General features: G+C 37.3%; 2 protein-coding genes across 2 annotated transcripts in view; one reads left to right on the top strand and one right to left on the bottom strand.

Moving 5' to 3' along the window:
- LOC122090498 overlaps positions 1-1,674 on the bottom strand; it is a 4,072-nt gene extending 2,398 nt beyond the window's left edge. The window contains exons 1-2 of the mRNA XM_042660121.1: positions 1,494-1,674; positions 1,217-1,279 (exon numbers count right to left, since the gene is read on the bottom strand). Of these exons, the coding sequence (XP_042516055.1) occupies positions 1,217-1,279; positions 1,494-1,592 (162 nt within the window). The 5' untranslated portion in view covers positions 1,593-1,674. The remainder of the gene's footprint in view (positions 1-1,216; positions 1,280-1,493) is intronic.
- Positions 1,675-5,869: 4,195 nt separating this feature from the next.
- Positions 5,870-10,780, top strand: LOC122071821 (BTB/POZ domain-containing protein At2g13690-like). Its single transcript, XM_042636241.1, has 2 exons — positions 5,870-6,883; positions 9,616-10,780. The coding sequence occupies exons 1-2, from the start codon at positions 6,143-6,145 to the stop codon at positions 10,552-10,554; spliced, it is 1,680 nt and encodes a 559-aa protein (XP_042492175.1). The 5' UTR covers positions 5,870-6,142; the 3' UTR covers positions 10,555-10,780.
- The last annotated feature ends 5,140 nt before the right edge of the window (positions 10,781-15,920 follow it).

Below are 15,920 nucleotides of genomic sequence, written 5' to 3'. Positions count from 1 at the left end.
ACATAATACCAAAAAAAAAAAACCCTTACTATACAGTGTTTCCATTATAAAATTCAACAGATGAATATAGTAGCAATTTAGAACTAACAACAAAGAAAACACAAGACTAATGAGCACAATAACAATTTGATATCAACAAAATCATAGCATGGATAAATTAACAATTCACTACACAATCCATCTCTTTGTACTTCATGGCGGATGGACGATAGTGTATGGCTTGAATTATCCAATGTGTCATTGGGATCAAAACTCAATCACCTCCCTCAAATTTCTAAATTGTGATCCAATTTTTTTCAATTGTTTTTGATAAACTTCAATTAAATGGATTCTCAAAATATTATTTTACCGCATAGCATATCTCCTTTCAATATTAAGATATAAATCTAGATACATACATTACCAATCTCTACGATTTTGACATGCGATGAACAATCACAAAATCCAAATTTCCATTCATATATTAATAACTATTGGAAAATCCAAATTCCTATATATTACAAAAATGAAACTAAAAATGCCAGTCCAAATTTCCTTTCATATATTAATAACTATTAGAAAATCCAAGTTCTTATTTATCACACAAATGCAACTAAAACACCAGTCCGAGTTTCCATTCATGCAATCATGCCATATATGTACAAACGCATGTATAGGGAGAATAACTATTGTTTCTTTTTATTCTCTCATTCATACAATATTTGTGAACCATAAATATAATATATCCAATAATAAGCAAAAAAATAAAGCTTTATAGTATAGTTTTAAAGGCTTTACAACAGTAACAAGCATTTACCTTTATCTCAATCTTTATGGAAAACTAAGTACAACTTCTCAAGCTACCAAAAAGGCCACACAATGCAATTCATGACCACAATTTAAATTTTAAATTATTTCACTGTCATGTCATGGATCACCATGCAGTGCAATTCATGCCTCTCTCTCTCTCTCTCTCTCTCTCTCTCTTTTGAGAGAGACTTATAAATCATTAATGTTTTCTACTTATACAATCCAATCAATAACCTAAACCATTTCTACCCCCATAAGCTAAAAAAATTGTAAATTTTCAGCAATTAATGATATTTTTATTTATTTGTTTTAGAAGACTACTTATACATCAACAAAACCAAAATATATTTACTGTAAAATTATTCATAAGCTTTATCAAACTTAATGAAAATTCAATATCATAAATGATTCCTTCTTAATCTCTTACCTTTGTGAAAATGCTTAGAGCCTCTTCGATATTTCTGGTTTGCATAACATAAAGTGCTGCCTCCTGCAAATCATAGATGATTGAAACTCACAATCCCAAACCCAAAAGCCCAGAAATTAAAGAAGTTCCATAACATAAAGTACTGACTCCGGCAAACAATAGATGATTTAAAACTCGAAATCCAAAAAAAATGGGGAAATTAAAGAAGTAATTAACACAACAATTAACAGAACTAAGTCTTTCCTACATGAAGCCATGAACATATCAATAAACTCACCCTTGCAAATTTGAGTTGATTCATGTTAAGCGTTCGTGGCTCACTCTCAATGGATGATTTCCTCTCAATTTGAATGGTTGCGGAGATATCCATTCCCATCCTTTTCTGTGTCACAAATCCTGCTGAGAGAGAGAGAGAGATCTTTCTCACAAACCCATCTATCCTGGAGGGCTTAAATAGGTGAAATGGGGTGTCAAAAAAAGGAAAGAGCATCGTCACCAGGACAAGTGGTTCTTAGAAGAAATTGGATTTGTTTACGTAGCAAACCTGATCAGTCCCTGACAATGGTGATTTAGGCACGTAGCGCCAGATAACGTAACGTAGCCACTTATACAAATTCCAAGTCATTTCTGTGACGTCACAGAACTTTTTCTCTATCAATTCTCAAAATAGAATTCGACATCTGGAACCCTTTTTGGTCTTCTGGAGTCTGGACACTTTTATTATTGGCTTTGGATTCTCCGGCATTGATGACCAACCCACAGGATCAACATGAAAGTTTCGGAAAGCTGGAAATTTTAAGCCACGCGTCACGTGGCTGTACCGTTCCACTGACTTCAGGAGATTTTAGGGAAAAAGAAGGGCTTCAAAAAGGTTAAGAGCCTAACAAGTAATAACGGTCTAAGGGTCTCAGCATGAACATATTTACATTCCTCTATCAGTTATTAATCTATAATCATGATCAAGTTAATCAAGATAATTGGGATGTAATCGATCCTTAAACATATTAATTGGGCCATAAATAAGCTACAGATGGATCATAATTGAATTAATCAAGATATAAACATGCTAATCAGGTTATAAGTGATCAGTCATCATTATAATTACCAGTGTTGATTTACATATTCAAACATTATCAGATTACAATCAAGAACCTTGAGCGCCTGAATATTAATCAATCTTAGGTCTATCACTGGACTGTATACTAATAGGTCAGTTGGTTTGGTCAAGCCTACTAGTGCGGGTTAGCTTTTGACACCTGTTAAAATGTTGGTAGGTTGTGCAAGTTCAATAATTTTGTTTTATTTTAATTTTGGTGACTATAAATGCGATTACACTAATTCAATTACAATAATGGCACGTGTCTTTATATGATCCACAAACAAACCATGTGAATTGATATATTATTAAATCTTTGTTAGAGCTTATTAGTTTTACTTGAGCATGATTATATTAGGAAAGTTCAAATTGATTATGACTTGGACTAATAAAACGGAATGAATTAAAATAATCATGATTCATGAATGATTTATCTTTTGACAAACGTTATGATAAAGCAACATCTTAGATTTAATTAGGTCCAGTAGGATTCATGAATGATTAATCTTTTGACAATAAATTTATGATAAAGCAACATCTTAGGTTTAATTGAAGACCAGGTACCACATATCACGTGGTTCACTTTTAGAGAATCATTTAAACTCACAAAACAAGGTCCAATCTTTTTTTGGTAGAAAACCCGGTCCAATCAGTTCTCTGATTCATGTTTATGAGTGAACCAAATTCATGTTTTAGAGTACTATATTATTATGATTATTATTATTATTATTATTATTATTATTATTATTATTATTATAAGTCCTACTCTATCCTATATTCTTATTCTATTTGGGGACTGCAAAGTGGGGAGGTGTGAACCGAAGACCTCTTGGTTAGCAATGAGCTTTCACATTCGAGAGCAGATCAGGTTCACGTACTAGAATAATCTCGTACGTCCCTCATCTCTGGGTTTAGAATCCACTTTCTCTCGCTTCATTTAATAAATTCTAAATCCACGGATCAAGAGTGTATGAGATTATTCTCGTATGTGAACCTGATCCGTGCTCTCCACATTCCACAAATTATCAAGTGAGCTAGGCAATCATAGGTTACATGCGTGGCCACTTGGTCTTATACAAATACGATGATTTGGGCTAGTATTTGGTTGCAACTTGTTTGATCATCTGACCCCAAAATAATTTGGAAATGAGAAATTTTTTTTCTCTCCTAAACTTGCATTCTATTTACTGGAACCCTACACTTCAATCACTCCTTTAAACTTGCATTCTATTTTTTACTGGAACCTTATGGTCAAAAGTTTCATCTCTGAATCTCTCGAAAAAGATAAATTTTACTTCTTCTTCTCCTTTAAAATAACAACAATTCAGCCTTTCCCAAGTAAAAGGGGTTCAAGTACGTATATCTGTAAGAGGGTAAAATAAAAGGGGGGAAAAAAAAGCAACACAACAAGAATATCCCACCTAAAATCGGTACGCAACATGGATATTTGCTTTTCAACCAGCTCTCTTTGAAGTCATTCTATAGTCAAGACCTAGCATTTGCTTATTTTTTCTTACAATATCATTTTTGGTCATTTTAGGTCTGCCCCTACCTCTTTTTAACTCATTTGATCTAAATCTAATCACTCTTCACCAGGGATTTAATTATCGATACCAGTATGGGTCTCTGCCGATACTGATCCAATCCAAATATGTATTGGATAGGATCAGTGGGTATCAGTCACTTTTGCACTTGTTTTTCAGAAAAAAAAAATATTTTTTTTTTATTATTTTACCCCTAAAACGATACAGGTAACTGATCCGAATTGGTCAAAGATTGGGGATTGGTCTTAGTTGATATCGATACGATATGACCGATATGGATAACACAATACCGATACTTGAAACCATGCTCCTCAATGGGGCACCATCGATCTCCATTGAACATGGCCATACCACCTTAAACGATATTTTCAGAACTTTTCTTGAATCGGTCGATTATCAAATCAGCTCTAACCCGGTCATTCCTTATTATATCTTTTCTAGTTATTTCACACATCTATCTTAACATCCTCATCTCTACTACGCTCAACTTATCTATATTACTATTCTTAATTGCCCAACATTTTGTCTCATGCATTATAACCACCCCTGCCTCTTCTTCACCTCCACTATTTTGAAAATTTCAAACTCAATTAACATGTTAACCGATTCTCATCACCCAATCTTTCTCCTTTTGTCATTTATTTTTTTTAATTTCTTCTTCTTCGACGTCTGTGGAAAGCAATGATCATCCCCCTTCCTCCTCTTCTAACCACACCTTCACGCCCCACCGCTGTTACAACCCCTACCCACCATTCAAATGCCACCCTCACCGTCATCCACCCAGCAAATCTTGCAACCCCGACCCACCCTCCCCTACGACCTCTGTTAAAAGTTTCATGTGGCAGTTAGATAGGTCGACCCAAAAAAAAAACAGAATATAAAGTTCAGACCAGTTCAGACCGATCAAGGGAGGTTGGGCCAGAGATTTCCAACTCCACACTGGACCAACAGAACCAGTATAGTATTGGAAGTTTGGAACCTAATAATGTAGAGAACGCACCACCTGTAAAGCCATCTGTAGCCAAGCAGTTGACGGTGGTGGGCCTATTTCACCGCAAGGACTAAGGACTAATTAGGCCCAGTCCATTTATTTTACTTTATGTAATGATCTAGCAATATAGGCAGACCAATCTGATTGGATAGATAAAGCACCACACGGGTTTTGGCGACGTGTCAAATATTTGACCTGTGGTCTTCTAATGTACAACGACTTGTTAGTTAGCCCAGACCCGAACAATCGACCAGTAACCTTATTTGCCCATTTTGTAGGACGTAAGTGGGCCACCATCCATACCCAGCAAGAATCCAAAGTAAATCCGGATGTTCAACGAGGAAAGCGGACGTAAAGGGTGTTAAATAAATTGAAATCGAATTGAACCGAGACAAACCAAACCAATCAAATTAAAATCAATAAACTGTTTATTAATTGGTTTGATTTGAAATCATTTATGCAGTTTCGTTTGAAGCGATTAAAATCAATTTCAATTGATACACTAATATACCTATTATACATATTACTTCAATTAAAAAATCAATTGCCAATGAGATTGGGTTGGTAGCCTAGTCGAAGAAAGTTATTGTCCCATTATAATTCGAATAGCTTATTGGTTTTGCAAAACGTTGCTTACTATATGAGGGCTTCAACTACCATGAAGCACCTTAAGGGTATTAATTGGTTTGATTTTGATGTATACAATTTGATTTGATTCGGTGCAAGATTTTTAGAAGTTAGGATACTGAAATTATTTAATAGATGATTTGGTTTCAAAATATGTCCTACATTATTTGAACCGAACCAAAACGAACTAAATCAGAACCGAACCGACTAACACTGTTAAGCGGGACGGCCAAGTGGCCAACCTGCACTGCACAGTTTAACATTAATTACACTCCAGTACAGCTGCAGCAGTATTACTCTACAGCGCAAGTTAGTATGAATAAAACTAAACAATACCAAATTACCAATATAACCTTATCACATTTTTGCCTCCACAGTCGCTCCAGCCTGCAACTGCTGTATTCCGCTACTAGACTAGTACAGTATTTCTATACAATAGTTGAAGCTCAGTGTCTCTTTCTCACGGAGACAAATCAGATTTCTCTTTCTTTTCCTTCTCCCAACCGAACCATCTCACTGAAGAAGAAGCCAAAACCCACAACAATCGAGAAGCTTCAGCCTTGAAGACAAAGACCGCCCGTTCCATTCTCAGTCTTCCTTTTCTGTCCGATGCGTCTACGACGGAAAGCCCTAATTCCTCCACCTTCATAAAACGAGAAAGCGCATCAATGGGGGATTCCGGCCACCGGAGGAAACCACATTCTCGCCGTGAAGGTCGTGGGTACCGCCGGAGTTGGTGTTGTTCCTTCGGCATTTCTCCTGACAGCCCCGAAAATCTGAGTTTCTCTCGACCCAAAACTCCTCAGAAATCTGAGGTCCTCTCCAAATCTGGTGGTGGGTCGTTCCCGAGCTCTCCGCAGAGCATCAATAGAACAGGCTTGGGCTTGGTTGGCCGCATCGACCCTCGTCGTATCTTGTCTCCTGGAAGGGTTTCTCCCATCGATTCCGACACTGCGATCGAGACCTCCTCTGTTGCCGAAGTGGTTACCCAGTTGGGGTCCCCAGAGAAATTGACGATACCAGAAGTAGCTGAAGTTAGAGCTTCATCTTCCATTCCCCCTGCCTCTTCCTTTTCCTCCTCTGCTCTCAACAATGATGTGGCCAAGGATCATGGGAATTGTTGTGGGGTGTTCGATTTGAGGTTGAACTTGAAAGGAAAGAATGGGAGCTGTCTGGTTTTGGAGTTGGACTCTGAGGTTCTTTCGGCGAATAGCTCACTCTTTGCAGAGTTGGTCTCAGATTTTCGAAAGGGTTCAGGAGGCAATTCGGCGACCAGTCTTTGTAGGATCGAAGTGCCTGATGTTGCAAATCTCGGAATCTTTCAGCAGGCCATTGAGCTTATGTTTGAGGAAGATATCACGAGGCGACTTATCAAGATTGGAGTGTCCCGTTCGATTGATATACTGGAAGTGAGTTTCTCTTAACTTCTTTATTAATTTACTCGTTTGTTTCATCTTTTCCCTCTTGGGCTCTGTCGATCTATGACTTTGCGTGGGGATACTGTTCATTTAGACTCTGTTGCACTGTTTTTCAAATTTTTTTTTCCTTTTGTTTCCTGTGAGAAATTGATATTCATTGGATTCAAGATTTTCTCATTAAACCTTATTCTTGTTCAGAGTTTAAACATGGGTCTTTTTTTTTTCCCTTCTTATTGGGGGTGGGGGTGTTCTATTTTGACATGGGTCTATTTTCTTTAGTTTTGTGGTTTTTTCCAAGACGAATTTCTTAAAGATTATCATAAATGAGGTCATGATGATGCACGATTAGGAATACTGACTTAATTTTGCAAATAGATGATGCATCAAAGATGAAAGGAATGAACTGTGAGTAGGTTTTGACATATTTGTTAGAAACTCAGAATACATGGGTGAAAAAATAAATTGGTGCATATGATTCGTGGAAGTTCTGTATTGTTGAGTTAATTGTTGCATTGAAGAACTTTTATGGAATTCCTTTGCCCACGAGGCTCTGTTATGAAGAGGAACCAAAGTTTAGGTTTTAAAACTCGGGTACCGGATCGGTCTCCTTTGAATCTGATTTGAATCATCACATAATTGGTCAGACTCTAGCTAACTCAGTCGGAACTCAGTATGGATAGAATCTAGTTTAATCAACATTGGCCTGATTCGCCTTAATTTTTAAATCCTGAGAGGAACAGTTACCAATTTCAGTTAATGATATTTTTCTTCCTAAAGACAGTTATACCCATAACTGGTAGATTATTTATAAACCTAGTTGCCTTCCTCTTCTCGTATCCCTTTGGATCTGACTAATTCGGCATAAATATTGCTACTCCTTATGGCATGGAGGCAGGAGAGGAGGTTTTTTTTCCCCTCAAGCTTTGTACACTTACTCGTGATTATTGTTATGCTTCACGGAACTAGTGCACTTTTACAGCTCTTGTTTCCCACAATTAAGGCTATGACACTGATTATCAATTGCTTTAGTAATTTGCAGTATGATGACATTGACTTGCAAGTTTAATGCCAACCGCTCAAATGTGTCTTTGTAGCTTTTCATGTTTTGTGTAGTTGGTTACAGATGGAAACTTTACGCCCCTGCCCACCCTATGGTATGAAAGGGAGAATCACATACCCTTTTTTTTTCCTGGAAGAAAGTTGTATACATTATGAGCAGGCCCTTTGGAGGAGTGCACTTTGTCTCTAATAGATGAGTTCAGGATTCTGTCCCAGGGCTGAACATTACAACTAGAGGTTTTACCATTCAAGCATGGTGTGAAATCCTGTTCTTTTGGGCTGTGTTAGCCTCTTTATTCTGGTCCCAGTCAGCTGACAATAAAAATCCAGAAAAGGAAAAACTGATGCCTTGTTCACAATAACTGCAACTTCTTTTGTAAAGCTAGAGAATCATTTGTGAGAAATTCTATAATACTTCAGGAAAATTTGAACTGTTTGACCGCAGCATGATTACTTTAGTCTATTTTAGAGAAGTTTTCTGAGTTAAAATTATAGACTTTTCAGCCTATATTTGGTTTACTTGCAGAAAAAATATTTGGAAGTATTCCAAATAAGCTGCCGATTCCTATGCTCCCTAGTTTTGTACTTTAGTGCAACTGTTAATACATGTCAACTATTCATGTAGAAGATCAACTGTTGGTTTCCATATTTTAGTTGTCTGTTCAGGAATTCTCTTTGCTCATTTGTTATTCATATACAAAATAATTGAAAGGTTGCCAGCTGTGTGTAAGAAGCTTTGTTTTATTGAAAATGCTAGCAAGGATTCCATATGATGCATCATGCATGAGAGACTAGATTTTGATTTATTGGAACAACTCCAGGAATGTGGTAACCAATAAGAAGTTTGCATTGAAAACTTCTGATTTTCTAAAAGCAGAAAATAAGAACAAAGAAATATGGTTGAGCATTGGGGACACGGGAGTAAACTATAACTTATTTTTCTATTCAGATCATAGTTGTTAAGGAGCCGCCTAGGCATCCAAACTCTTTCTTGGGTCTATGGCGATAGCATGCCTTGTTGACACTTCACGAGTTTACACTGATTTATTTATTATTTTTTTTTTAATATAAATATGCTTATATTATATCCTATGTTTTTTTTTATTATGTTGGTTTTTCTTACATCATATTATTGCTAGCATAATTATCATATTGCATTGATATGGCTTCTATGTTTCATTATATGCATAATTATATAAGATTATCGTTGCTGGATTACATAGTCATATATTGCATGCCTAGGGCACCTAGGCACCCCTCCAATGCCTTGGGTCGCTTAGTCGTCGTGGCAACTATGATCCGGATGCATAGATTTCCACCATTTTACAGAAGAAACAAATGGACCTAATATTTAGGTTTCCAGAATTCATCTTTTGCATTACCAAGGCGCAATACTTTGTTTGGTCTAGGTCCATGTAGCCGACCCCATTAAGTTGGGATAAGACTGAGTTTGTTGTTGTTATGTTTTTGTTGCATTGCTAAGGCACAAAGTTTCACTGAATTTATATTCCATAAACTAAAATAAATTCTTTCTGAGGCATGATGTGAGTAATTTGATACTTTTTTATTGAATTTCATAATAATTTTTATAGTTCATATATTCTATAGATAGTTCGAAACGTTTCTGACACATATATAAGCTCCCTTCTCTTATCATTCATCAGGTATCAGCAGGTTTCATGTTTACCAGGGGGGTATTCTCTTGTTTGAAATACCTTGAAGCTGTACCTTGGACTGAGGCTGAAGAGGAGAAGCTGAAGAAACTGTTTACTAGAGTTACATTTGATGATGTAACAGCTAGAGATGTGCTGGCCAGGCTGTATTCGCCACATGTGAACAACTCTCAGCAACATTTGGCCATGCAGCTGGTTTGGTCAATCACCAGTGGTGCTGATGCGAATGCAAGGACCAATCTCAAGTCCTTGGTCAAGGGCCTACTATCAAAGAGCTCAGTCTATGACAAAGAACCTGCTAGCCTTAACAAGCAGGATATCTATGTTGTTTGTCAGTCATGCCTGGGTTCATTGATCGGTCTCTTTGAGGAGGCCTGTGACTCTCTTACTGAGGAGAAATTAACAGAGAAAGAGATGAGTAGGCCGCTGATCGAGCGGCTCTCAAGGCAAGTTGACAATATCAATTGGCTTCTAGAGATACTACTGGATCGGCAAATGGCTGAAGATTTTGTTAGTACATGGGCAGACCAAGTACAGTTGGTGAGGATGCATGAAAAGTCATCTCCGATGGTCAGGTATGAGATCAGTCGGATTTCAGCTTGCATATTCACTGCACTGGGAAGCGGGAAGTTGCATTGCCGGTCTGAGGCAAGGTGCAGGGTTCTTCAGTTATGGTTTGGGCCAATGCTGGTGGACTTTGGTTGGCTGCAGAGGTGCAAGAAGGGGCTTGATGTGAAGGAGTTGGAGGAAGCCATGGGTCATGCACTCCTGACCCTACCTCTGAAGCAGCAACACAACCTGTTTATGGAATGGCTCCACCATTTCTCCAGTCATGGTGCTGAGTGTCCTAATCTCAGAAAAGCATTTCAAATTTGGTGGCACAGATCCTTCTCGAGAGCCCCTGAGATTCAAACGATTGAAGCACGGTAGCCATTTCTACTGACCTCTCTCATATATGTACCATGGTGTACTTGTATCTTGTAGCTTGAGGTTGTCTAGTGTAGATGGAAGGCAATAATGCAGATCAAACTGTATAGAGTTTTTTGAGGGCCCAAGAACTATCAAGAGCTGAATCAATTGCAGAAAGCAAGTGGAAGCTAATAATGCAAATTTACCATGTAGAGTGCTTCATTGCCTAAAGATCCATCAATTTCTATATCAATTGCCTCTGCAACTTAAAACTTGTGACATTGTGAGCTACTCTGTATGGGGTAAAATGTCTTTTAGATTAATATTTTCATGAAATGTTGATAGCCCTTTAGGAATGAACCAATGCTCTTCTTTACCAAAAAGAAAAAAAGAACTAATGCTCATGGATGCTTCTTGACTTCATGGATTCATGTAAGTGTCCCTCCTAATTCCTACACAGTTTTATTTGCCTCGTCTTTTCATCGTTCACAAGGGCAATTCACATCTGGTTGGTCCAAAATTTTGGACAATGGCATGTTGGATGGGATGTTTAATTTTGTAATTTTCTTTCGTCTTGACCTCACTTTTGAGGCACTCCCTTCCTTTGAAAGTGAAACTCTACCATTAATATGGTCATGTGGGGTCCTCAATAATTTGCATCTACCCATGTCTGCCAATTGCGAGTGGTGGAATTTCTGAATACCACTAAGCTGGTGGCATGTAGATGAAAGGATAATGGACAAAGCCTGCTCAAAGCAGAGGACCAGACGAAGCCCAACCCAGTCCAACTTTTGGGCCCAATTTGATCCAAGTAGAAGGCCCACCAAATTGCAAAACCTGAAACTGCTTACCGAAAAATGGTTGGGTAGGTTGAGAAAAATTAGATGTCGTCACCATGTCATCATCATATCGTCATACCATATGAGGTAAAATCAAATACACGTGGAGCTTATTATTATTGAAAACTATTTAAGTCTAATTCAAATTAAAAAATGGATATAAAAAACAAAGATATAATCGAAGAAAGGCTATGTAAGTATTGTGTATCGGTGTCACTTGATACTGATATAAATCTCGATACCGTTATGGATCGATAATATCAGACCGTTAAAATAAAAATACCTTTTAACCATTTTACCCTCCTTGGTGTTGATACCATCTTTCCGTATCGATATCAATATCATATTGGTATGATACCGGCAATATTAATCATATTGGCCGATATGATAGAAAAACCGATACCTTGGCTTGAGACGTATATGCAATAGGGATATTGATGGGAGTTTAGGATCGGTTGTGATTTTCTATTCTTCCGACCAAAGTAATCACTGTTCGACGTTGAAAGACTCATTTCATCAAATTGAATTGTATTTTTTGGTAGAACATCAAATTGAATTGTAAGCTATATATAAAAGTGTTAAAGTAGTGGGTTTTTTTTTTTTTTTTTTTTTTTTGTAACACAAAGCGTTAAAGTAGTGGTAAGATGACCCATGAGAGGACAAAAATTCCATTCCTCACTGCTGTGTTTGGTTGTAAGGAGAATAAAAGGGAAAGGAAGTAAAATTTTCATACCTAAAAAAGAAATATATGTAATCATTACCTATGTGACTTTAACATTAACTTCAAAGCATTCTATATTTGGTTATAAAATTTCACTTTACTTTGCATCCAAATCCCTTTGCTATAATATGTAAAATAAAAATTATATGTAAAATACATTATTACTAATATATGATTTAAAAAATTTAGTAGTTCATACAATCATATGGGGTAATGAGTAATGACTATAAACATTTCTTTTTAAAGTATAATAATTTCACTTCTCTTCCCTTTAAATTCACATTTCAACCATATGGAATCCATATAAATACTTAAAAGGCTAAAAGCTACGTAACACGTTGCAGGCAAGAGAGAGTTATAGTGCTGGCATGATCATTAGATGATGAGAGTTTCTTGTGTCTTAAGCCCTATGTCCAAAAGTGAAATACGGCATACCTACTTCGTTTTTAAAACCATATAAAGAAATGAAGGTGCCAGCTAAAGCTCAGGAAAAAAAATTAAAAAAACACCTTCATATATATATATATATTATAGGCTGCATTATGAGGTGTGATAAAACAACATTATACATGGGAGAGTAGCGAAATTATTTCATGTTATAAGAAAAAAGATAGACACAAAGGTGTGTATATAAATATGTGTGTGTGTGTGTGCGCGTGTGTGTGTGTGTGTGTGTGTGAGAGAGAGAGAGAGAGAGAGAGAGAGAGAGAAAGTTTTCTTTGAATAAGCCGTATAGGAGAACACGCTTACACACCAATGAGGTCAGGCGAAACAGTGTCTTTTCATAAGAGGACAACGTTGTTATTTTATGTAAAGAGGAGAAAGATAGACTCGGAGTGCTAAAATGTCTTTTCTTAGCTACAATGAGAACTTTTTTCATATATATTGATTGGTAGATCTTAAGGAGAGTTGAATGTTATGTGATCTCTTAATTTGTTCATTAGATTTCAAAAAAAATTTACCAAAAAATTTTCTTAGTAATTTCAATGGGAGTGGGATGGGGGAGATTTTTCTTTTTAATTAAGGAAAAAGACTTTATGGTGTTTGTAATTTTGACTTGAATTTGTTGACCATTGAATATTTTCAGCATCTACCAGAACTTCAAACCCAATTTGATTGTGGACCTTTATTCCTATGACCTTCTTTATTTTTTGATAGAATATTCCAATGAACCTTCTTGATAGTTCATGTATAGTTCTAGATTTCTAAAAGTTCATATTAGTACTGTCTGACTTTGTTTATTGATCATATTAATACTGATTTCACATCAAAGCATTACTTTTTTTTTTTTTATCAAAAAATACCACATTTGTACAGTGTCTATTAAGAATTAATATTGATCATACCCAATATATATATATATATATATATGAAACAATCAATACAATCAAACCATTGGCAAACATAAAGACCATACTGGAAAATCCTCCTCAATGGTCATATAGTAAATCCTAACTCATTGCTAAAGGATGAAAATTTCTTCCTACCATGACGATAAAAATAAATAAATAAATAAATAAACAAACGAACAAAACATTATGCATGGGTGGATGGTAGGGATATTTCCCACAATGTAAACCACATCTCTTAGAACTAAAAGTGGGCCCAGTGGGCCCTTTCTATTTAGTGGGAATCTATAGCGTGCACGACTCAACGCACGCGTACTATAACCACCACCGGTCTACATTAAATAGAACATGGTATCATTACCATACATGAGAGAAGAACACATATGGTACAACTCCTAGGCATGGTTTTAAGAAACGCTATCCGACCGGGCATATCCAAAGTACTCCACCCATAGGTATCGGCAGTATTGGCCGATTTGCATCAGTAGTGGATTGATATCGACACCGATACTGTTTCCAACTGAGGTAAATTTTTATCCAAAAAATTATATTTTATTTGAAATGGTAAGCAAAAATATCCTATTTGGCTTGATATGACTTATCAGTATCAATATTGTTACTGCAGATTCCGATTATCCTTCTAAACACCCTGCAAGACACAAATAAGAGATTAAGTCTGGAGCCAATCCCCAAGGAAGGCTCTCCGAAGCTTAAGTTAGTGATAGGTCAGCCAATCCCCAAGGAAGGCTCTCTGAAGCTTAAGTTAGTGATAGGTTAGTAAAAGATACACGAGCTTTGAGGATTCAAAATTGTATACCGTCCTTCTTTGTTCGAACTCCCTTCTGATAGTGTCCCTTAATGGCTTAATCCATATATGTTTTCCTTGATTTCGGGATCCTCCTTTCTTGAGGTGGTTGATCCTCCGATGTGGCGAGCTCCTACGTGCACTTCAAAGCCATAGCGGTTGGTGGACTCCCGTTCACATACGTCTGATGCCATGACTTATCATTCGTACGGATTCATTGGGATCTTAATGGTTGATGGGTCTTTTCCTCCATACATCTTTTTGGTGAGTAACTTCCTTCGTACACCAGTTGGTAGGTCTTTCCTTCCATCTGTCAGGTCTCCCATGGTTGCCTTGCGATTGTTTTGTGGCCACTCATTTGAGAAATCCATAACTTATCTTGTGATTATCCCTTGGTTACGTAACCAGGTCCGCTTCTGGCTGACCTCAATCTTGAATTTCGGGGTTCGTCTTGGTTGGGTTTACCGTGTGGAGAGTTATTTGAGAGCTAGGTGTGTGGCCATGCATGGCATTCCCTTTTTGGTCCATGCTTATTCACTTTGTGGCCCCAGTATGTTTATGTATATCCACACATCTATCTCCATCTATTCTCTAAAGGGTCATATGAATGTCTGCTTGCCTTTCTGCTTGAATGGTCCGAGCAAGGGTTCTTGCTCGTTTGGTCTTCGAAGGCTTTCTGCTCATTAGCTCATTTGCTCATTTGCTCATTTGATCCCCACATGTCACGAGCTTACGTGATTTTCTACTCGTCTGTTCGTTTGATCTTTGAACAAGGCTTTCTGCTGTGCGAGACTACGTGATTTTTTGCTCGCCTATTCGTTTGGACTTTGAGCAAGGCTTTCTGCTCGTTTGTTTGTTTGGTGCTCGAATACTTCTTGCTTATATGCTCATTTTTCACGTGACGTCTTTTCTTTCTTCCATTACAAATATGGTATATAAGCATCAATACTGGGTGAGAGTGTAAGACCGTGACGACACCATTTTATAATAGAAAAACCAGATCGAGCAAAATTGGGATCAGACGAGTTCCAGCTCGGCCAAAATCCGGCCTATCCCGCGGATCTGATCCCGATTCTTGAAACCCTGACAAAGGTCCAGATTCTACGTATGGTATGTCCACTGGATCTCGAACTCTCGTCGCTTTTGGATCACAAGGTTTTTTTTTTTTTTTTTCTGAAGGTCCACAACCCCTCACTCCAAAAGACGAAAACCCTATAACAAGGTAATATCAATGGATCTAGCTACAGATTCAGCGAACAGAAATGCCTAACGCATCACCATATGCATGCACGCCACGTGTCCTCATAGGTTAATAAAAAGATGAGTTAGACTCTTCGATGTGAATCCAAGACGTAGCAAGTGATTCTGCCACCTCAGAAAGGGCTTACGTGTCTTCTTAGTATAGTAACCTTCTCACGTGGACCTCCCTCAAAGATTTCTAGTTAACTAAGCAAAAATAGCCCACACAGACAGTCCAGATCTAACGTATCAAAGTTCTGTGGGACAAGTCAAATGTGTCCATGATTTACTTGTATCTCGCGACCTACCCAGACGGAACTCAATAACCAAGGGGGACCGTATTACTAACGGTGTTTAGCCGTCAATGGAAGTAACACGTGACCCTGCGCCAGCATGTTTTAGTTATGTATATAGTAGCATTGATGTACATACAT

The sequence above is a fragment of the Macadamia integrifolia genome, chromosome 2 (genome assembly GCF_013358625.1).
Source record: "Macadamia integrifolia cultivar HAES 741 chromosome 2, SCU_Mint_v3, whole genome shotgun sequence".
Taxonomy (NCBI): domain Eukaryota; kingdom Viridiplantae; phylum Streptophyta; class Magnoliopsida; order Proteales; family Proteaceae; genus Macadamia; species Macadamia integrifolia.
This window is presented reverse-complemented; position numbering and strand designations above follow the sequence as displayed.